At 48.4% G+C, this 21,923-nt stretch overlaps 2 protein-coding genes across 2 annotated transcripts in view; both read right to left on the reverse strand.

The window, feature by feature from the left end:
- Window positions 1-6,093, reverse strand: part of UNC80 (unc-80 homolog, NALCN channel complex subunit) — a 142,662-nt gene extending 136,569 nt beyond the window's left edge. The window contains exons 1-2 of the mRNA XM_056861558.1: window positions 6,002-6,093; window positions 1,414-1,462 (exon numbers count right to left, since the gene is read on the reverse strand). Of these exons, the coding sequence (XP_056717536.1) occupies window positions 1,414-1,462; window positions 6,002-6,093 (141 nt within the window). The remainder of the gene's footprint in view (window positions 1-1,413; window positions 1,463-6,001) is intronic.
- An 8,351-nt stretch (window positions 6,094-14,444) lies between these two features.
- The window catches only part of MAP2 (microtubule associated protein 2), a 209,765-nt gene continuing 202,286 nt past the window's right edge, over window positions 14,445-21,923 (reverse strand). Inside the window, exons 14-16 of the mRNA XM_056861555.1 lie at window positions 19,285-19,366; window positions 17,676-17,788; window positions 14,445-14,991 (exon numbers count right to left, since the gene is read on the reverse strand). Of these exons, the coding sequence (XP_056717533.1) occupies window positions 14,776-14,991; window positions 17,676-17,788; window positions 19,285-19,366 (411 nt within the window). The 3' untranslated portion in view covers window positions 14,445-14,775. The remainder of the gene's footprint in view (window positions 14,992-17,675; window positions 17,789-19,284; window positions 19,367-21,923) is intronic.

Here is a 21,923-nt window from a genome sequence, read left to right on the forward strand (position 1 = left end):
AGATGTCTTTTTATGGTTCTGATTGGCTATAGCCTAAGGGCTGAGCTATAGAACTATTAAGCCTTGCAGGAGCGAAGGATTCAAGGATCCAGCTGCCATAGTATAGGCTATGAATAGATTCTGGAGAGCTCAGTGAGCCCAGACAGCTGGGGGTTCAGGTGCCACAAGCCCCCGAGAAAATTTTGAAATTTTTGAAGGTTGCTTCAGGGATTAGGGGCCCTGAAGTTTAAGCTTCATTAGTTTCATAGTAGATCCGCCACTGCTAGCTGGTAATCTCCTGCTCTTACAACTGATCTCCAGGTGATAAAGATCAGTTCCCCTGGAGATAATGGCCCCTTTGGCAATTGGACTCTATAGCATTGAAGTCCCTCCCTTCCCCAAACCCGGCCTTCCTTGGGCTTTGCCCCCCAAACCTCCCGCTGGTGGTGAAAAGGGATCTGGCAACCCTAGGTGTTAACCAGAGGGATCTGGCAACCCTAGGTGTTAACCACAAGAGTTAGCATTGCCAACTACAGGTTGGGAAATACCAGGAGATTTGGGGGAGGGGCACGGTTTCGGGAGGGGAGGGAGTTCAATGGGGCATATTGCCTTAGTGTCTACCTTCCAAAGCGACCATTTTCTCCAGGGCAGCTGATCTCTGTCTCCTGGAAATCAGCTGTAATCCCAACAGATCTCCTGCCACCACCTGGGAGTTAGTAACCGTAACAGTAGCACGAGGCCTGCATTTGGTCGTTTCAGTCTAGCTAAGGTTCATTCAAGAAATTCTAGAGTGGGAGCCAAGCCAGTTTCCCGCAGCCAAAATTACAAACAGTCCTGAGGCACCAGAAAAACTAATCAAGAGGGTGAGGATGATGAGGATGAAGATGAGGATGACAACATAAACTGGCATGAGCCGCTTGCACGCACCTGACAAAGCAGGCTCTGGCTGACAGAAGAAAAAGAAGAAGAGGAAGAAGAAGAAGAAGAAGAAGAGTTGGTTTTTATATGCCGACTTTCTCTACCACTTAAGGAAGAATCAAACCAGTTTATAATCACCTTCCCTTCCCCTTCCCACAACAGACACCCTGTGAGGTAAGTGGGGCTGAGAGAGCCCTAAGAGAGCTGTGACTGGCACAAGGTCACCCAGCTGGCTTCATGTGGAGGAGTGAGGAAACAAACCCGGGTCACCAGATTAACCTCTGTGGCTCACGTGAAGGAGTGGGGAATCAAACCCGGTTGTCCAGATTATAGTCCGATGCTCCAAACCACCGCTCTTAACCACTATATCACACTGGCTTATGCCACCTTATGCTGTCATATAAACATGTCCATCTAAAGACGCCACAAGATTCAAAAGGGGCCCTGGGCTCCCACCCCCAAAACAAGCAATCCATGCAAATCCGAAGAAAAGAAAGAAAATACGAAGTCACCTACCACGCACGATGCTTCATATTGTTTTCCGAGCTTGGGCCTCAAAAATGCACTGTGGAAAAATGCAGAGGCATGTTAAAAAGGGATCATAGGCATTGCATGCAGACAAACACACCTAATTTCGATAAGGGTTGCGTTGGTGGGATTGCTTAGAACCCAGTAACTAGCTGTTCCAGGAGACAGAAAGGAGGGCTAGCAGAGGTGGGACCATCAGTTGAGGATGACATTATAGCACAGCTGTGGCAACTTGTTTAGAGGAGCATGTTGACAAAATCAAGGAGCCCCAAAGCCATTTGGAGTGTGCAAAGAGGGGCAGCTGGTACGAGGGTCTAATGTCAGGTGGGAAAGGGGCGCCCTTGAAAAACTTTCAGCCACTTGCCTGAGGCAGGGCCTAGTCCAAGGGTCCCCAACGTGGTGCTTGTGGGTGCCATGGTTAGGGTTGCCACATCTGGGTTGGGAAATACCTGGAGGTTTTGGGGCAGAGCCTGAGGAGGGTGGGTTTTTGGGGAGGGGAGAGACTTCAATGCCATGGTGGGGAGGGACTGTGGCTCAGTGGCAGAACATCTGTTTGTCATGCAGAAGGTCCCAGGTTCAATCCCCGGCATCTCCAGTTAAAGAGATTAGGCAAGTAGGTGATGTGAAAGACCTCTACCTGAGACCCTGGAGAGCCGCTGCCAGTCTGAGTAGACAATACTGACTTTGATGGACCAAGGGTCTCATTCAGTATAAGGCAGCTTCATGTGTTCAATTGCCAAAGCGGCCATTTTTCTCCCGGTGAACTGATCTCTATTGGCAGGAGAACAATTGTAATAGCAGGAGATCTCCATTGTGTGCCTGCAGGTTGGAAACCCTACCCATGGTGCCTGCCAACATTTTTCCTGGGGGCTGCTAAGTGTTTTTGGAAAGTAGGCAAAGCCAGGTGGGGCTTTTGCCCAGTAAGGCTTTCGATTGTTTTTTTGAAATTTGATTGACTTTACAGGGTTTTTTTTTAAATGTTGCTTCGACATATCCTGGGATTACAACTGACCTCCAGGAGACAGAGATCAGCTCCCCTGGAGAAAATGGCCACTTTGGAAGGTGGACACTATATAGGGTTGCCAACCTCCAGGTGGTGGCTGGAGATCTTCTGCTATTACCATGACAGCACCAGGATCTTCACTGTGTGACTGAAGGTAAGCTGAAGCAGCCATTTTGTGGCTGGCCTCACCTCCTGTGGAAGACATTTTCAGGCAGCCATTTTTTTTGAGCAGTGCCCACCCTGCTATATCAGGATTCTGAAACTGCCCACAGGCTCAAAAAGATTGGGGACCCCAGCTTAGTCAGTAGGTAATACTGGATCAGATCCAGCATGGTTTAGTGGTTAAGGCGTTGGCCTAGGACCCGGGAAACCCAGGTTCGAATCCCCACTCATACCATAGAAGCTTGCTGGGTGACCTTGGGCAAGTCACACACTCTCAGCCTCGACCCTGGCATGTATTTGGATGGGAGACCTCCAAGAAATACCAGGGTCGTGACATGGAGGCAGGCAATGGCAAACCACCTCCAAATGTGTCTTGCCTTGAAAACCCTACAGGGTCACCATACATTAGCTGTGGCTTCTCGGCAAAAAACAAAAAACAGATGAAAACCTACTTCTGTAAAGCCTACTTCTGAGCTGAATAAGAAGAATTAACATCATATCCATATACGTATACGTATTATTTACCAGCCTTACAGGGGAGTTGTTGAAAAGATTAATAACAGGATTGTGTAACATGCTTTGGAGCCTCTATAAAAGCTATTTTTAAAGTATAAATCACAGTATTTTCTCCTGTGCAATACTAGGTTTTTTCCATGTATGTCACCAAAAAGGGGAGGGGTCATCTTACATTTGCATACAGAATACAGTTATATCCAGTTAAAAATTGAGGAGGGGAAGATAACATTTTTGGAGGGTCCTGTTGTGTGTTAAGTGCCGTCAAGTCGCTTCTGACTCATGGCGACCCTATGAATCAACGTCCTCCAAAATGTCCTATCTTTGACAGCCTTGCTCAGATCTTGCAAATTTGAGGGCTGTGGCTTCCTTTATCAAGTCAATCCATCTCCTGTTGGGTCTTTCTTTTTTCCTGCTGCCTTCAGTTTTTTCCTAGCAAGACTGTCTTTTCCAGTGACTCTTGCCTTCTCATAATGTGACCAAAATACGACAGCCTCAGTTTAGTCATTTTAGCTTCTAGGGTCAGTTCAGGCTGATTTGATCTATAACCCACTGATTTTTTTTTTTTTTTTGGGCGGTCCAAGGTATCCCTAACACTTTCCTCCAACACCACATTTCAAAGGGTCCTCTTACATTTAGGTGAAACTTGCTTGCTTTAGATTAAATACAGTGGTGGAAAGTGCCATCACAGCTGACTTAGGCAACCCCATAAGGCAAGAGTTGTTCAGAGGTGGGTTTGCCATTGCCTGCCTCTGTGCAGCAACCCTGGGCTTCCTGGGTGGTGTCCCATCCAAACACTAACCAGGGCTGACCTTCCTTAGCTTCCACTACTAACTCAGGCTAGCCTAGGCCATCCAGGTCAGGGCAAACCCAGTAGGTAGAACAACTTAAAAATATATGCTTTTTGGCAGGTCTCTGGGCAATCCCTTCCTAGAGGCAATAGTATTGGCCTTTGACCCCAAGGGAGAAGAACCCCATGGTGCAGAATGGTAAGCTGCATTACTGCAGTCCAAGCTCTGCTAATCACCTGAGTTTGATCCCGAGGGAATTAGGCTTCAGGTAGCCGGCTCAAGGTTGACTCAGCCTTCCATCCTTCTGAGGTCGGTAAAATGAATACCCAGCTTGGTGGGGGTAAAGTGTAGACGACTGGGGAAGGCAATGGCAAACCACCCTGTAAACATAGTCTGCCTAGTAAATGTCAGGATGTGACATCACCCCATGGGTCAGGAATGACCCAGTGCGTGCACACCTTTACCTTTTTACCTTGACCCCAAGGGCCGCCAACCAACCCACCAACCGAGTCACAAGGTGTGTTGGTTGGTTGGTCACTTATCAGGTGCTCATCCTTGCATGCACCCATTTTCCAGATGGAAAAGGGAGACCCAGTGACCCTTGGCCCGAGCCAGCTCCCCCATCCTGTGTTTTCCTAAGAGATCAGTGATTGCTAAGGATTTCGGAGTGTCCTGAAGCTTCGGGACGGCCACCTGGAGAGCAAGCCCTATGAGGAAAGTCTGAGGGAGTTGGGAATGTTTAGTCTGGAAGAGGAGGTTGAGGGGGGACATGATTGCTCTCTATAAGTATTTGAAGGGCTGTCACTTAGAGGAGGGCAGGGAGCTGTTCCTGTTGACAGCAGAGGAGAGGACCCACAATAATGGGTTCATATTGGGGGCAGAGACTGGATATTAGGAAAACATTTTTTACAGTAAGAGTTGGTCAACTGTGGAACCAGTTACCTAGGGAGGGGGTGAGCTCCCCCTCACTGGCAGCATTTAAGCAGAGGCTGGACAAGCACTTGTCAGGGATGCTCTACACTGATCCTGCATTGAGCAGGGGGTTGGACTAGATGGCCTTTATGGACCCTTCCAACTCTACAATTCTATGATTCTATCCCCCTACACACCAATTTGGGGCAAGAAGCCAGATTCCACTCCCCCCCAGCCATGGTGCCCTGGCTCTGGCTGGGCATTGCCCCCCCTCCCACTTGCCACCCGGGATCCCTCTCCAGGCCAGGGGTCTGGCTGGGGTTGGATGAGGCCACCCAAGGGACCGGGGAAGGGGGGATAGAGGGAGAGAAACCTCTCCAGGGAGACAGCGGCCAGCGTGCGGCTCTCTGGCAGAGAAAGGGTGGGGGGCACCCCGCATTCAGCCCTCCTGGGGCTCAATCCTGCCCTTAAAGCAGCCCTTCAAATCAGCCCCTCAAATCAGCCTCCCAAAGGAGCCCCCCAAAGCAGACCTTCCAAGCAGCCCTTCCAAGCAGCCCCCCAAAGCAGCCCCACAAAGGAGCCCCTCTAAAGCAGCCCTTCCAAGCAGCCCCCCCAAAGGAGCCCCCCAAAAGAGCCCCCCAAAGGAGCCCCTCTAAAGCAGCCCTTCCAAGCAGCCCCCCAAGCAGCTTTCAAAGCAGCCCCCCAAAGGAGCCCCCCAAAGCAGCCCTTCCAAGCGGCCCTTCCAAGTAGCCCCCCCCAAAGCAGCCCCCCCAAGCAGCTTTCAAAGCAGCCCCCCAAAGGAGCCCCCCAAAGCAGCCCTTCCAAGCGGCCCCCCCCAAAGCAGCCCCCCAAGCAGCTTTCAAAGCAGCCCCCCAAAGGAGCCCCCCAAAGCAGCCCTTCCAAGCGGCCCTTCCAAGTAGCCCCCCCAAAGCAGCCCCCCCAAGCAGCTTTCAAAGCAGCCCCCCAAAGGAGCCCCCCAAAGCAGCCCTTCCAAGCGGCCCTTCCAAGTAGCCCCCCCCAAAGCAGCCCCCCCAAGCAGCTTTCAAAGCAGCCCCCCAAAGGAGCCCCCCAAAGCAGCCCTTCCAAGCGGCCCCCCCCCAAAGCAGCCCCCCCAAGCAGCTTCCAAAGCAGCCCCCAGCGGGGCACCCCAGATCCCGCCTCCCGGGGCCCGATCCCGCCCCCTCCCCGCGCCTACCTGGTCTGCCTCCAGAGGAAGGTCTGGATGGGCAGCGGGACGCCGCGGCCGCTCTCCGCCTCGGCGCCCTCCGAGCTCTTGCGCTTCACCATGGCGCCGCTCGCCCGCCCGGCCCGGCCCGGCCCGGCCCGGCCCGGCCCCGCTGGCCCGCCCGGCCCCAAGCTAGCCCATCGCCACCCCCCCCCCCCCCGCCGCTAAAGATGGCTGCAGAGACGGCCTTCAGCACCGCGGACAGCGACCCGGCGGCCGCCCGCCCGGCCGAGGCGGAGGAGGAGGAGGAGGAGGAGGAGGGCTCGCCCGGCGCGCGCCGCCGAGCGCACCGCTGCGCTGGGGCGAGGGAGGAAGCGCCGTGGGGCTTGGGGCCCTACCCCCGAGGAGACGCGGCCCCCATGGCGCTGGAGCCGGGGGAAGCTTCTGCTGGGGGAGGAGAAGGCGCAATAAATCCAGCTTTGGCCAGCTGGAAGTTGACGGGTGCGCTGGGGACCGGGAGGCGCAGGGAGCAGATCACTCCCTCTCTCTCCAAACGTCCCCCCCACCCCCCACCCCCAGATCCCTTCAGATCCCTCAGCAGTGCCTGCCCACTTCTCTGCTGAGGATGAAGCTTTAGGCAGGGACCGCAGCAAATGGCCTTTTGAAACCCACTGGGTAGGATCACATGAACACACCCCTGGCTGGGACTGAAAGATTAAAAACTACAAGGAGAAGGAGGGGGGGGAAGGGAGGGGGGTGGAAGGGGTTAAAAGGAAATATGAAATGGACGGGATAAAAACAATAAGTAACATATATCAAAAACCTGTATAAAAAGAACTAATAATAATAATTAAAAAAAAGGATCACATAAACACATGACTCTGCCTTCTACTGAATCAGACCCTTGGTCCATCAAAGTCAATATTGTCTACTCAGACCGGCAGCGGTTCTCTAGGGTCTCAGGCAAAGGGTCTTTCACATCACCTACTTCCCCAGTCCCTTTAGCTGGAGATGCCGAGGATTGAACCTGGGACCTTCTGCATGCCAAGCAGATGCTCTGCCACTTAGCCCCTCCCCTCCCCAAGCAACTGCTTGGCATGCAGAAGGTCCCAGGTTCGATCCCCGGTGTCTCCAGTTAAAGGGGTCTCGGCAAGTAGGTGATGAGAAAGACCTGAGATGCTGGAGAGCCGCTGCCAGTCTGAGTAGCCAATACTGACTTTGTTGGACCAAGGGTCTGATTCAGTATAAGGTAGCTTCGTATGTTCATGCTCTGCCACTGAGCCACAGCCCCTCCCCTAACACATGAACACATGAAGCTGCCTTATACTGAAACAGACCCGTGGTCCATCGAAGTAAGTATTGTCTACTCAGACCGGCAGTGGCTCTCCAGGGTCTCAGCAAAAGGTCTTTCACATCACCTCCTTGCCTACGCCATTTAACCTGGGACCTTCTGCATGCCAAGCAGGTGCTCTACCACTGAGCCACAGCCCCTCCCCATCAATCCAGTCCACTGCAGGAAATGCTCCCAAGCCTCTTCTGATGGGGGAAGGGGGCTCCAGCATTGCAGGTCCGTCTTAACAGCACCATCCTCCCCCCCCCCCCGGCAAAGCAGTACACTGGGCCCCCTACCTACACAGCCACTCACAGGAATAAAAATGTAAATGGTCGATAAAATTAAAGATAGGCCTCTAATTTGGGGGGGATGCTTTCTTACATTATATTTCAGTATTTATTCTGAATCCACACCCAAATTAATATTGTTCATTATCTTTAGTAAAATACACGGGGAGAGGCGATGGCTCAGCGGCAGAGCATCTGCTTGGCATGCAGGTTCAATCCCAGGTTCAATCCCCTGCATCTCCAGTTAAAGGGACTAGGCAAGTAGGTGATGTGAAAGACCTCAGCCTGAGACCCTGGAGAGCCAGAGCCAGTTTGAGTACACAGTACTGACGTTGATGGACCAAGGGCCCATCAATAAGCAGAGAAAAGAGGACCCCAGAAAGGAGCTATTTGGAGCCAGATAATAAAAGGACAACATTGGTCATTTATGTATGGTAGTTTTACCTGAGGTTTGTTGCTGACTGGACCCACACTTTCCTGTTGGGAATCTCTGCACCAGTGGTCTCCAAGCTCAAATCAAGTCCCGCCCCTTTAAATGCTGCTTGGTAATTGGCTTACTTCACAGTGGTCACTGTGAGAGAAAATTCCCCCTCCCTAAACCCAATTGCTGCATAAAAAAGCATTTTAAGAACAAAAAAACGGAGCAATCTAAAAGAAGGGGGTGGGGAGAAATCCAATCCTCAATTCTAAAAAGCCTTCCTTTTGCTCAGAAAGAGCTCAGGGGAATCAGTAAACATCTGAATCCCCACCTCTTGACACGCTGCTTTGTGATTGGCTGTGAGAGAAGCCAATCTACTGTGTCCTTTGCTTTGCCTTCTGCATGGAGATTTCAGCCGGGCTGAGTTTGGGGGGAGGGAAGAGGCGGGTTAACAGAGGAATAGGAAGACCCGGACATTGCGAGGGCTGGCAGCGAGGTCATTTCTAATGGATGGAAAACTCACGCAGAACAACCGAGTCAGACAGGGGGCGAACATGAGTCCAAGTACCCATGCATAAATGACCACTGCTGGCTACAAGAACTGTTCTGAGATATGCCATCTCCCCCTGCACCAAGATGCCCCCTCCTCAGTTACCTTAGCATTTATGCCTCCTTCCTCCAAATTGACATGGAGAATAGACCAAGCCAGGCATGCAGTTTGGATTAAAAAAATCTGCTTCCCAGGGAAAGTGACTTCAGTAAATCTCTTCATGGACCAGCGGATATTTCTCCCTTTGCTGCTTTATGGCTAAGATAGATGGTAGAATCTGAATTGGGGTTGCCAACTCAAGACTGGGAAACTCCTGGAGATTTTGGGGAGGGGTGGAGCCTGGAGAGGAGAGGATTTGAGGGGAGGGACCTCAGTGGGACATAATGTCCTACAGCCCACTCTCCAAAGCAGCCATTTTCTCCAGGGGAATGGATCTCAGTTGTCTGGAGATCAGTCGCGATTCTCGGAGATCTCCAGGCCCCACCTGGAGATTGACAACCCTGATCTGAATGCAGCAACATGCCATTGCTATGATAACGGTTTTGCATTGAATGTTTTGCATTTAATTCCTGCTTCTCTTCCAGGACCCAGCTGCCATATGTGGGGTGTATATATTAGAAAAGAAGTCACAACAACCGACCAATGTGTGTGTGTGTGTGTGTGTGTGTGTGTAAAATCCCATTTCCGGAGGTAATTCATAGCAACAGATGCTTTCAAAGTCCTTCCAGTTTTGAATGTGGTAATAAACACTTCTTGGAGCCGTGTTTTCAAGACAGGGTGTTGCTCCAGCCAGATTGTCAGCCCTGCTCAGTCTGGGATGCCTCTGGGCCAGATGCTGAAATTACTTTGGTGGCCCAAAACCCTTCTGAAAATCATGGTTATGGCTTTGCACCTGTGACAGACAGGAGGCGGTCCCCTCCCTGAGGGGGAAAATAGCCACTCAGCTGTTTCATTAAGGTTTCCAGGTCCCTCTTCACCATCTGCGAGAGGTTTTTGGGGCAGAGCCTGAGGCGGGCGGGGTTTGGGGAAGGACTTCAATGCCATAGAGTCCAACTGCCCAAGCGGCCATTTTCTCCAGGGGAACTGATCTCTAACGGCAGGAGATCAGTTGTAACACAGAGATAGGGCTGCCAGGTCCCTCTTCACCATCTGCGAGAGGTTTTGGGGGCAGAGCCTGAGGAGGGCAGGGTTTGGGGAGGGGAGGGACTTCAATGCCATAGAGTCCAATTACACAAGCAGCCATTTTCTCCAGGTGAACTGATCTCTATCGGCTGGAGATCAGTTATAATAGCAGGAGATCTCCAGCTAGTACCTGGAGGTTAGGCTAGTAGAAACAACAGTACGAGGGCTCAATTAATAAACAAACCAATACACACTTTTTTCTCTGTGTACCTGGAGGTTGGCAGCCCTACACAGAGACAAGAGGTGAGCACCTGCTGTTGGAAAAATGGCACCTATAGACTTGCTCAAAAACACGATAGCTGTGAGGTGCAATAAAGCGAAGCGAAATAAAGCGAGGTATACCTATACTTGGATGGGAGGCCACCAAAAAAGTCCAGGGTTGCTATGCAGAGGCAAGTAATGGCAAACCGCCTCTTTTGGTCTCTCACCTTGAAAACCCTACAGGGTCACCATAAATTGGCTGTGACTTGTCCGCACTTCCCTCCACCACCCTTTATCAGTGTGCATGGCATGAAACACTGCCAGATGCGGAAGGGGGGGGGAAATACAGCCGGGACACCAGGAGTTTGATGACAAGCGATTTTTATTTGCAAAACAATCACTATACAGCAACAAATACACCTGCAAATCGGATTGAAAAACATGAACTACCTACCACCAGCCATTCAAGAAATGCCTCTTTTATGATAACAGGATCTAGAATTGTTAGGGGGGGGGAATTAAACCCACAAGCTTGTAATAGGCTATTGTGTTTCTTAAAAAAAAAAAATTCCCAGCACACCTAAGATGATTTTATATTTTTCTTTGCTAAAGTTGAAATGATCATTGGGCCTGATGTGTGACCAGATCTGCATGGTAGTTCTTCTTCCTACAAACAGCTCAGCTATCTGGGGGGGGGGGGGCAGGTGACCGAGCTCTAACACAACGTTTAAGCTAGGCTGGCGTAACATGTGATTCACCTATACTGCCTGCAAACCACCGGAAACGCATGCTGGCCCTGACTCGGGACTCAAGACTTCCCAACCTTTGCGGCGCCAGCAAAACCAGGAGAACCCTTGAACCTCTGATGGCTGCCCTGCGGGGCAGGTGACCATTTCCAGCCTGGCAGGGGACAGATTGTACCCGCGTGTTTTAGGCTGACCTTTGGTCTGCTGCTTCTTCGTGCTCCGCAAAGGCCCTCTGCTCTTCATGGTGGCTTTTGGAAGGGATGCTGGGGCCCAGCGCTACAGAAAGGTCCTTGGTATGCTCGTGGTGATACGGTAGTCCACATTTTTGGATCCTTGTATACTAGACAGGCACACAGATTTGCAAAAGGCCAGAATGAAATGTCGCAGCTGTACATGAGCATACCTCTTAGGTTTCTAATGCCAGTAGACGGGGCACTTATAAATAGCAGCTTAGACTACTGTTGCCAGAAAAAGGCTTGCTTAATTCCCCCAGCCCCAGTCCCTTCCGGCCTGGGAATACACAGAAGCAGATAGTATGCAGGTAAAGAAAAACACCCAGAATCTGCCTTCCATATGGATAGGTTTGGTTTCGACTGAACAGTTTAGAGCTTGGTCCTCGTTAAAATTCAGCTTGCTCACTTGAGACATATTAAACGTTCATTTGTTTATTTTATCTTAGCTCAGCTTATTTGAGATCTTACTGGCTAAGGGGCTGGTATCAGACCAACAGAACTGGTAATGATCAAACACCGCTACCGGGCCCAATCCTCTGGGGAGTTCTGCTGGGCGTGTCTTGCTGCAAATGAACACCAGGAGAGCTCTTGGTTAGCTCTTTATGTTGACAGGACTCAAGCAAGAGAACTTCCCACAGGACTGTGCCAGTCCAGCTATGCTCAGAAAAGAGCTAAACTACCCCCCCCCCAGCAATGAAGCTCTAGTCCTGTGACATAGTTCGTGCATTTATATTTTACAAGTTCTCCCGTCCGACGTGTACCACTCCATCCAAATTCGACAACTCTTTCGAATGGGAGAATGACGACAGATTACAAGGACTTTGCTTGAAGATGAGAAAGATTAAAAAGTCACAGCATGAAAAACTTAACGACAGCTCCGGACACGCACACCGAAATCATTTAACTTTGCCATCTAGAATGTGTTTATATTCCAAAAAGAGCAGAATACAAAAGTCACAGATACGACACTGTTCCGACTGGCTGGCAGTCAGCAGCATGCGTCTGCGAGAAGCGCAGAAGTACCCTAGGTGCTTTCTTGCTCTCGCTCTCTCGCTCCAAGATTTGGAAAAAAGACAGAATAACACAGAGAGGCTAATGTGCAAGAACCAGCGGCATAGAGCCAAGAGTGACATTTCCTTAAAAAATACAGCTCTTTTGCCTTCTCTCTCTATTTTTCTGGAGCGGCGGCCAGGCGCCCCATAGCATTCCGGGTTCTCTGGCCCTTCGGTCTGGTTCCAGACGGGGTCTGCTTACATTCTTAAAGTACCTTGTACGATTATTCTAAGAGACATCACCGCAATCACCGGGTAGAACCGTCCTCCTGATGCACTTTAGATGCTAAATGAACTTTTCCCCCTTAACTAAAGGATAAATCGTATTAGGCGTCTCACTGCAGGAGACCGCTTTCAAGATTTCATGTGTCAGGGTCTTTAGGATTTCACCTTCGATAAGGATCATAGTCCCTGCATGGCCCGATCTTGTCTGATCTCTGAAGCTAAGCGGGGTCGGCTCTGGTTAGTACTTGGATGGGAGACCACCAAGGAAGTTTATGGTTGCAGGCAGCGGCAAACCACCTGTTTGTTTCTTGCATTGAAAACCCTACAGGGTCGCCATAAGTTGGCAGCAACTTGACGGCGGTTTTCACCGCCAAGGATCATAGTTCGTCCTTCATAATGCGGTCAATCAGCTGTCCTGAAGATCTGCTGGTCCCCATTCATTTACAAATAAGAGCCCCCAGCATGTAGGACACCATTTTATAAATGCAGAGGCTGATCTTAGTTCTATCAATCTCCCTACTGTTACAGAATAACACCGGAATTCATTTGGGAATCAGGTTTCTGCATCGGACCAAACGGACTCTCCTCTCCAAACACTTAAGCTACAGCGAGTTTCTTACTCTTTAAGGTGCCGCGGGATTATCAGTTGTTCATACCGTTGATACTTTAATTTTTTTTAAATTATGTGCGCGTCAGCGTCAGCCCTAGGTACAGGATACACACCACAGGAATTGAGGCAGCCCTTCTTCCAACACCTAAAGCCATCCTAATGAATCGTTCATGTATAGCTCAGCTTAAGAACATGCAAGTGTGATAGAGATGATTTTGTAAGGATCACAGCAATCAATCTGCAGGCCGAAATAGGCAATTCAATTATCGTTTAGTCAATGCCAGCGCTCATAACATAGGTGAACTTTCGTCCACCAATGGGTCAGTCATATTACCACACCACATTCACTGTCTTCTAGGTGACAGCGGTGGAAATCCCACAGACTCCACTGGTTTAAATATTTAGGTGTCCCTGTATTATTTCCTATTATATACACTTGTCTTATACTTTTTATACTCAGTATATTTTTGCTGCAGATTAATTCACCATCCCCTCGGTGACGCTATCTAGAGATTATTTATTTAAGTGACTGGTAATTGTCATGCAGAAAAATATGTCTTTCTCCAAAGCATCGTTTTCCCATCTGAGGCTCTGAGCAAATCTATGCAAAGATGCTGGTAAGGAATGGAATAATTTCTGCTAAAACTACCTATCTCTTGGAATTTCAACTTTAGCAAAAGAAAAAACAACAACTTTAGACTTAACTCTTACCATAGGTTTGTTTTTTTAAAAAAAGCTGGAACGAAACCATTTTTAAATGTTTGGTTTTTAAAAAAAACACAGTTTTTGGAGACTTTTTGATAGTTACCTGACCCCACAAAATCAGTCATATTGAAGAAAAAAAAACAAGGAAAGGAAAGAGAGGAAAGGGAGAATAACATTTCTAATATCACAGAAGAGACTCGTATCTGGCACTAAATCAAGGTCACAGTTTTGAGATGTTACAGAAAGCAATTTCATGCTAAATGATTTGTCCTTTTTTTGTTTGTTCTTAATCTGAAAACCCTGCTAACATCTACTTTTACATACCTAAAATTGCAACACCAAAGGGTGCAAAGACACAGATACTGTGAATAAGGAAGTAGAATATTCAAGTATGAGAGGGGAAGATCACGAATGGCCACAGAGAAATATATACCTATAATAATACTGTATCAAACAGATGGGAAGGATGTGAAATCAGTAGTGTAGACACAAAAAGCGAGCTGCTTAGCCAATATTCTAATCAGACAGAGTTCCACTGCTTAGTTTCAGTAGCTTGCTTTAGAAAAAAGGAAAAAATGCCACTTTCTCGATACAGTCCATACAATTTCCCCCCAACTACGTTCTTTAATTATTAGTTAAATAATTTATTGGAATCAGCTATACACTGATATCGTTATCCAAGTTCCACGACGTTAATAATTTAATTGACTCTTTCTTCAACCCATTTATATAAAATAAACCCCCCTCCCCGCCCCCCTCAGGCTCTTTTTGACATCTTTATTTTGCGCTCTTCTGCCCGGTACCCAAGACTCTCCGGTTTAATTTAACCTTAATAAATTACAGTGGGAGACGTCCCCTTCATCCCCTCCGTCAACCCAATGGTAACATGAGCAACTCAACATACCGAACAAGGTTCTTCCACGAGTGGTTGGCCCTCAGGCACAAAATGCATTGTGTCCTAGCACAGAGACTCCATGCAAGACAGCGCAGAGCGACAAGAATTGTCCAATGGAATATACTGCGATTGTACCCACATTAAAAGCCAGCGTCTTCCCGCTCAGAATGGAAATCAGGCCAATTTCTGCAACTATGTGTTATCTTTTTTTTATCCCCCGGTTTTATTTTATGGTTACTACAGTCTTGGGAGGTGACTTAATTTTAGACATGGTAAAGGATGAATGTGAACACCTGCTCAGAGCCTGTTCCTGGCGAGAGCTCATGCCTAAATATTATTACTTCAAACACTGCTAAATGAAGCGAATTCATAAGCCCTGCTTAGCCAGGGCCGCAGTGACATCTTCAGCGAGGGTGGCGAGCTGAGGAGATTCAAGCAGGTTGATGCTGCCGGAGGAGGAGACGTTGCTGAGCCTCCGCGGGGAAGCCACGCTGGATCGGCCGGGCGACTGCATGATGATCTCAGCCCCATGGTCCACGCGGGCCTTGGCGTGCTCTCGGAAGTTGAGCTTCTGGCTGTCAATCTGCACAAGGAACGTGACAACAATTAGGGTGCTGGGGGCAGGGAACTCCCTACCCTGGGTCACACCCCCTGATGCTGTCAGTTAGCTGGTGGGGGGAATGACCCGCAGCAAGGAGTGACCTACACCTGATTCGCCAGCAATGCGGTGATGACACTTCTAGCATGCGCCGGAAGTGACATCATTGTGTTGCTGGCGATGTGGGACACTATGGTATTTGGGCAAAAATTCTATGGTATAAATATCTTCAATAATGGTTCCTATCTGTTTTTATCTTTTACTGTTTATGTCAATTGTTAAACTATGTGTTTAATATTTTTGGAAAAAATTATTCTTAATGAGACCATTTAAAGAATACTCTTTGATCTAATTCCATATTTACCCTTTTTATTATTTTTATATTAGGTATTGATCTAATAATGTTAGATAGGACAAGAATATATTAATTAAAATATACCTTGTATTAATTTTATATTAGGTATTGATTTAATAATGTTAGATAGGATAAGAACAGATTAATTAAAATAATATTGGGATTAGTTCCATTAGCAAAGGTTTATACAATTTATTTTTAGATGGAAAAAGGAGAGGGGGAAGTCATTTTATTGTTAAATTAGTGATGTTATTTGTTTTTTTTATTACGGTTGTTTTTAGTATTGGATATTGTTTTTATGTTGATATGCTAAATGAAGAAAATATTTTAAAAATTATTTTAAAAAAATTCTATGGTAAAACTGGCTTCTTCCATAGTTTTTTGCCCAAATTCCTGAACGTCCCCCATCATGTCGCCATACAGCCGGTGACGCTGGCCTAGGCCTCTCCTCACTGCTGGTAAGTCCGGGTTGTGCCTGATAAAATTGTGTTTTTTCCCCCTGAACGTCTTCCAAAAATCCTACAGGTAACAAGAAACGCCTAAGCCGAAGGCTTCAAATTCACCTCAAACCTTCAGTCAAAGAGCTCAATATGTTTGTTTACAAGTTGTCTCTGGGTTCATAGCTTTGATCAGGGTCATGTCAACTCCAAGAATGTCGGTTTATAAGCCTCAGAAGCTGATTTTGCTGCTGATGGGGCAGCACTGGTAGAGGAGGGGGCTCCTGCTTCCGCCCAGCTTGTTTTCTTAAGCCTAAAGACACCCCTCCCCTATGGGAAGTTTTTCACTTAATTTTGGAGTTGCTCAGACTACTCCATGTATCATGTAGTTTAGCCCAGTCAAGAGGCTACTTGGTTAGCCCCGCAATGAGACACTATTGCATTTCTATCAAAATAATTTAATTTTTCCTCACATTTCTTACAGGTGTTTGTCTTCAAATTCATTTCACGTTTATAAACACATTTAATTCAATGGGGATGCAGCTGTGTGCTTTCCCCCATGATAAATTTTGCTGATTTTTTTGTCAGTACCTTCAAATTTCCTCCAGTTGTTCACCTCAGCGGGACACCAAGTTCCAGATTCACCTCTCATCCTGCTTTAGGCAATTCTCATCACAACACTTCAATCTTATTTTTAGGATATTCAGCATAAACTGATTTATTCCCCAGTAGCGTCCCTAGGCCCTGACCTGGATGGCCCAGACTAGCTTGATCTCCTCAGATCTTGGCAGCTAAGCAGGGTCGGCCTTGGTTATTATTTGGATGGGAGACCACCAAGGAAGTCCATGGTTGCTATGGAGAAGCAGGCAACGACTAACCACCTCTTGCCTTGAAAACCCTATGGTAGTGGTGTCGAATTCATTTGTTATGAGGGCCGGATATGACATAAATATCAGTTGGTTGGGTCAAGCCTTGCCTCGCCAGCCCAGATAGGGAGCATGGAGTGGCTGCCTTGGCTGGCGACCCCACAATGAGCTCGCCAGGCCAGATGGTGATTGGGGTGGGTGGGCTGGCTGCATCAGCTGGCTCGCAGACTGAATAAGAACTCTCAAGGGTTGCTTCCGTAAGTCCGCCCAGCCTTGGGTTGTCGGAACTGGCTGGGGTTGTGGCTAAAATCCTAGCTCTTCCACTTTTTCCGCATGTCTCTGTTGGCAAGATGCAACCTCTCTTTCTTATCAGAATAATTAATTATTTCCAGGCAACATAATGCATAGTTCAAGATGGGCGGCTTTTCCAGTGACTGACTTGGATACACCATGGTCGTTTATGCATGGGTATTTTCACTCATGTTCGCCCCTGGTCTGACTCGGTTGTTCTTTGGAGTTATGAGTTTCTCGTCCATTACAGATGACCTCGTGCCCAGCCCTTGCAAATCTTGGGACTTCCCGCTGTAGTTATAACTCGATTCTTCGATCTCTCCTGAGATCAGCCCAGGTGAAATCTCCATACATAAGCCAAAGGATGGGGCACTGAAGTTTGGGGGGGGCGGGGGTGATGTTTTTCTCCCATTAAGCACCACAGCCAATTACAAAGCAGCATTCCGAGGGGCGGGGACTCAAATGCTTCTTGATTTGAGCTTGGTGACTGTTGGTGCATAGCAATTTTTGGATTCGCAACAGAAAAGTGTGAGTCCAGCAAGCAACAAACCCCAGGTAAGACTCTCATGCATAAACGACCAGTGTGGAAATTGGAACTGGCCAGTTGTCCTTTGCACAGCACTCATAACATAAGGCATAGCTATGCTGCAGAGAAAAGAGTCTTGTGACAGTGAGTGCAAAGACTAGGCCAACACAGCACGGAGCAGGCGGTGTCTTTACCTTGATGTTTCCTCCTCCGGGCATGTGGTGAGCGTTGTCAAGTGAGCCGACCTTTGCATGGGCCTTTTCTTTAAAATCCAGTTTCACGCTTTCGATTTTCACTCGACCCCCACCTATACGGAAAGGGGGGGGAATGGAGACTGAACGAAGGCAAAACCATCCTAGGTCTGAAGTCTTCTACGAGTCACTTTTCAATAGGCGCGTGGTGGACTGGAAGCTGCTACAAGTGAGCTTCGCGATAAGCCCTTTCTCGCTCCTCTGTGGACCTCTGCGCGGAAGCAGCAGCCAGGAATTCTGAGCATGGAACGAAACTCTGCTTGGGGAGGGGACCTGAAAATGCTTCATAGCTCATGCTCATAGCACATGATTTGTGACTGCTCATAAAATGTCCCAATTCTGAAAGCTTTTTGTCCCCCCCCCCACCAAACCCCCTGATTCTCTCACACCATTCTGACTATTACTTCTTTAGTCACAGGTTTGTTACTCCTCTCCCCTGGCCCTTGGGATATGGATATCTGATCCCATCCCCTAGAAGATGCAAAAAGAGACCTGTAGAAGAAAAGAGGCACAGGCAATACACTAGTCCACTAAATATTCTTGCACAGGATGGTACCAGTGTAGTGTAGGGGTTAAGAGAAGTGGACTCTGATCTGGAGAACTGGGTTTGATTCCCCATTCCTCTACATGAGCGGCGGACTCTAATCTGGTGAACTGGGTTTGATTCCCCATTCCTCCACATGAGCGGCGGACTCTGATCTGGAGAACCGGGTTTGATCCCCCATTTCGCCACATGAGCGGCGGACTCTGATCTGGAGAACCGGGTTTGATTCCCCACTCCTCCACATCAGCGGCAGACTCTAATCTGGTGAACTGGACTTGATTCCCCATTCCTCCACATGAGCGGCGGACTCTGATCTGGTGAACTGGGTTTGATTCCCCACTCCTCCACATCAGCGGCAGACTCTAATCTGGTGAACTTTGTTTGATTCCCCATTCCTCCACATGAGCGGCAGACTCTGATCTGGAGAACCGGGTTTGATTCCCCATTCCTCCACATGAGCGGTGGACTCTAATCTGGTGAACTGGGTTTGATTCCCCATTCCTCCACATGAGCGGCGGACTCTGATCTGGAGAACCGGGTTTGATTCCCCATTCCTCCACATGAGCGGCGGACTCTGATCTGGAGAACCGGGTTTGATTCCCCACTCCTCCACATGAGCGGCAGACTCTAATCTGGTGGTGAATCGGGTTTGATTCCCCACTCCTCCACATGAAACCATCAGGATGACCTTGGGCTACTCACAGTTCTCTCAGAACTCTCTCAGCCCCACCTGCCTCACAAGGTATCTGTTGTGGGGAGGGGAAGGGAAGGCAATGCAGAGAACCCAATACACACATTGTTATTGTGTCAACTGCTGATTTTTTTTGAAAAAAAGGAAGCCCTACAATGGCCACTGCTGGGGGCCTGGGGCCTGGGAAATGTGGGGAGACCTGCCATGTGGAAGCCCCATTTGCCACTGTACTATATTGGCAGCTGCAGCAGCAACAGGGGAACCACACAGACCCTCTAAGTTAGGGGTGTCAAACCTACAGCCCGTTCCCGTATTACCTGGCCTGTGACGAATATTCTTCAGCGAGCCACACTTTGAAGTCACATGACTCAGGTCTATCTTCTTGGTCACAATTTGCACCTGTTAGAAGTATACACAGTACAGCTTAGCAACATGGCAAATACAGGCGAGCAGAGTGGGTTTGTGCAGACTATGAAAAACACTGTTAAGGAAAGAGATGCTTAGTAGACTACACAGCATGCCACAAAGCGGGGGAACACCCAGATTAATACAGCAAGCTTCCCAGTTCTGCAAAAGAGCTATGTTAAACGCTTTCCGTTAGTACAGCGAAGGAGTGAATCAGGAAGAAAAAAAACGAGTGTGGTTATTTTCTTACACGTTTCACATGAAAGTGCTGCGTGCTGAACCGTCTGTGGGATACTGACTCGTTCCTTCTCTTAGATTTCCGGAATATTCTGAGTCGTCTCAGTTTCGGCAAATAACATCTTCCCAAAGTGCTGTCTCCAAATGAATAATTTACAGCACCGTCTTGTGCCCGTTATATTCATTGAGGTGTAAGTGTGCAGAGGATTTCAACCCTCGTGAATGCCAATTAACAGTGCAATCCTATGTGGAATGACTCCCTTTTAAACCCCTTAATTTTAATGGGTTTAGGCTTTATAGGAGTGCACTCCTAGCTTGTTACAAACAGGTTTCTTTCTTTTTTAAAAAAAAACTTTGTCTTAAAAACACTACATAATAATTACCGTAACAGGATGGAATTAAATGAGGGGAAGACAGATGGGGAAAGTGTAAGAGGCCCAGAGTCCATCCTTAATCCCTTGCGTCTGCATTACTTAGGAGACGGTGCTTTCTTGGTCCCGTACATGATAAAAGAAAATGGCCCCCTAGGCTCAGAAAGTCATGTTTCCTGAGAAACAGCCCTTTGTTTTATTATTTTATTTTATTTCTATCCCACCCTTTCCCAACAAAGTCGGGCTCGGGGCAGATAACAACATATGCTTTTAATATATAAAACAATCATAAAGGTATATATTAAAATTTATATAGTTAAAAACCAAACTGGCTAAGATGGTGCACAGATGGTAAAAAAAAAACCCTCTTGTGTTGTTATTTATCATAGGAGGAGGATCATCTTCCCATGGGTAAAAGTTCCCAGGACTAAGTACTAACAGCAGGGGACATGAACCTCTAGTAAGGTCTGGCAAGCGAGGTCAATTGATGTAAAACCATCGCTGCCCTCAACCACAGGCACATAGTCTATGGAGGGACTATGTCTATCATCTTATGATTGAGACAGTTCCAGGGTATATTAACATTCAGACTCACCACGAGGCACTTATGTTAGTCAGTTTAGAATGAGATTCCCCTTAGGGGTTGCCAGAATGGTCTAGGATAGACAAGGGACTGCTTTGGCAGACCAGACCCTTCCTATGACCCATTTTCCCCTGGGGCTTTGAGAATTCATGGCGAGTCGGCATCAATGAGAATCATCCCTCCTCGCTATATCGCTCCCTGTGGTGTAGACTGCCCCCTGGTGAGGAAGATCTCACCAGCTCCAGTGACATTTTGCCTGTCCCTCCTCTCTGCACTGAATAAGGACACGGCAACTTAACCAAGCGTCCGTGACTCTGCACTGACATCCCTTAACATCTCCTCATGTTGCGTGACATTTCTGAAGCCATGAATAACCGTTTGGTTTTACGTGGATTGATGGCAGCAACAGGTTCCGACTCCCGAAGGATGATGCTCGGAGATGCTGCGCCCTCCAGAGCTCTTTCTCAGCTGGTTGTCGATGCAGCCTGTCGTTGGGGGAGAAGAAGGGGTCCTATCTCATCCTAGCCCTTTGTTCCTCTGCTCCTCTCCCTGCAAGGCAGAGGTCTGACCTGTCCTCCCTGGCTACTTGGCATTTTGCCTTTTGAATGACTTCACATGGGCAGGGCAGCCATATGTCCCTTGACAGCCCCATGAAATGGGGCTTGCCCTACTGGGTATGAAGAACAGAGGGGGGTTGGGTTCCCAGCCTAGGTCTTCTCTTCCTGTACCTCTTCATCCTGCTACCTTGGAGGGCCTTTCCTCTGGCCTGTGCTGGCCTAAGTAGGGTTGCCAGGTTGCTTTGATTGGCAGGCAATTGCCTGCCAATCTATTGCCTGGCTCGAAAGCAGGGATCGTGTGTGTGTGCGGCTGCGCCGATGCAATCCCGTCACTTCCGGTTTACACCCGGAAGCGCCACATCGTAATGGGCCTTTTACCACTCAAACTCCCAGTTTGATTGTGAAGGGAGGCCTCTGCTTTCCCAGGGGATTTGCTGTGGTCTGTCAGGAAGGATGGAGATGACCACCACTCAACACACAAAGCTGACACATCACTAGACCAAGGGGACAGGTGGAGCATGAGCAAGAAGGGAAAGAGTGCTCGGTAAGGAGGCAAGGAGCCAGGTTGTGCAGAGGCGGAGGGGATTCACCGGTGCCATCGCGGGTACCATGTCAGGCCCCATCTCTACTTACATTTCCTCCCCCTGCTGAATGTCTGAGGTTATCCTTGGAACCACATCTGGATTGAATATCGCTAAAATCAATCTTCTGGTTTAAAATCCTAACCTAAAAGGAATCGGAAGTCAATGTACTTTAAAAGCGTCCCTCCTTGGGCTGACGCCACAATAGGTTCCTCCCGACCG

Source organism: Euleptes europaea, chromosome 15, assembly GCF_029931775.1.
Source record: "Euleptes europaea isolate rEulEur1 chromosome 15, rEulEur1.hap1, whole genome shotgun sequence".
Lineage (NCBI taxonomy): Eukaryota > Metazoa > Chordata > Lepidosauria > Squamata > Sphaerodactylidae > Euleptes > Euleptes europaea.